General features: G+C 66.7%; 1 protein-coding gene across 1 annotated transcript; it reads left to right on the top strand.

Moving 5' to 3' along the window:
- Positions 1–5: 5 nt before the first annotated feature.
- LOC102730558 (histone H4) lies at positions 6–393 on the top strand (the record flags this gene model as incomplete). The annotated part of the gene is made up of 1 exon (XM_031030808.2): positions 6–393. A coding segment is annotated over one exon (297 nt), but the record flags the coding sequence as incomplete, so codon positions are not given.
- Between the last annotated feature and the right edge of the window lie 6 nt (positions 394–399).

Here is a 399-nt window from a genome sequence, read left to right as displayed (position 1 = left end):
GCGGCAAGGGCGGGAAGGGCCTGGGCAAGGGCGGCGCCAAGCGCCACCGCAAGGTGCTGCGCGACAACATCCAGGGCATCACCAAGCCCGCCATCCGGCGGCTGGCCCGGCGCGGCGGCGTCAAGCGCATCTCCGGCCTCATCTACGAGGAGACCCGCGGGGTGCTCAAGGTGTTCCTGGAGAACGTGATCCGGGACGCGGTCACCTACACGGAGCACGCCAAGCGCAAGACGGTCACGGCCATGGACGTGGTCTACGCGCTCAAGCGCCAGGGCCGCACCCTCTACGGCTTCGGGGGCTGAGCGCACCGGGCCCCCCGTACTTCCAAACACCAAAAGGCCCTTTTCAGGGCCGCCCACTTGCTTCATGAAAGAGCTGCATCGTTCGTCATTACCTTTT

Source organism: Leptonychotes weddellii, unplaced genomic scaffold (assembly GCF_054177405.1).
Source record: "Leptonychotes weddellii isolate Sample4059 unplaced genomic scaffold, ASM5417740v2 HiC_scaffold_82430, whole genome shotgun sequence".
Lineage (NCBI taxonomy): Eukaryota > Metazoa > Chordata > Mammalia > Carnivora > Phocidae > Leptonychotes > Leptonychotes weddellii.
This window is presented reverse-complemented; position numbering and strand designations above follow the sequence as displayed.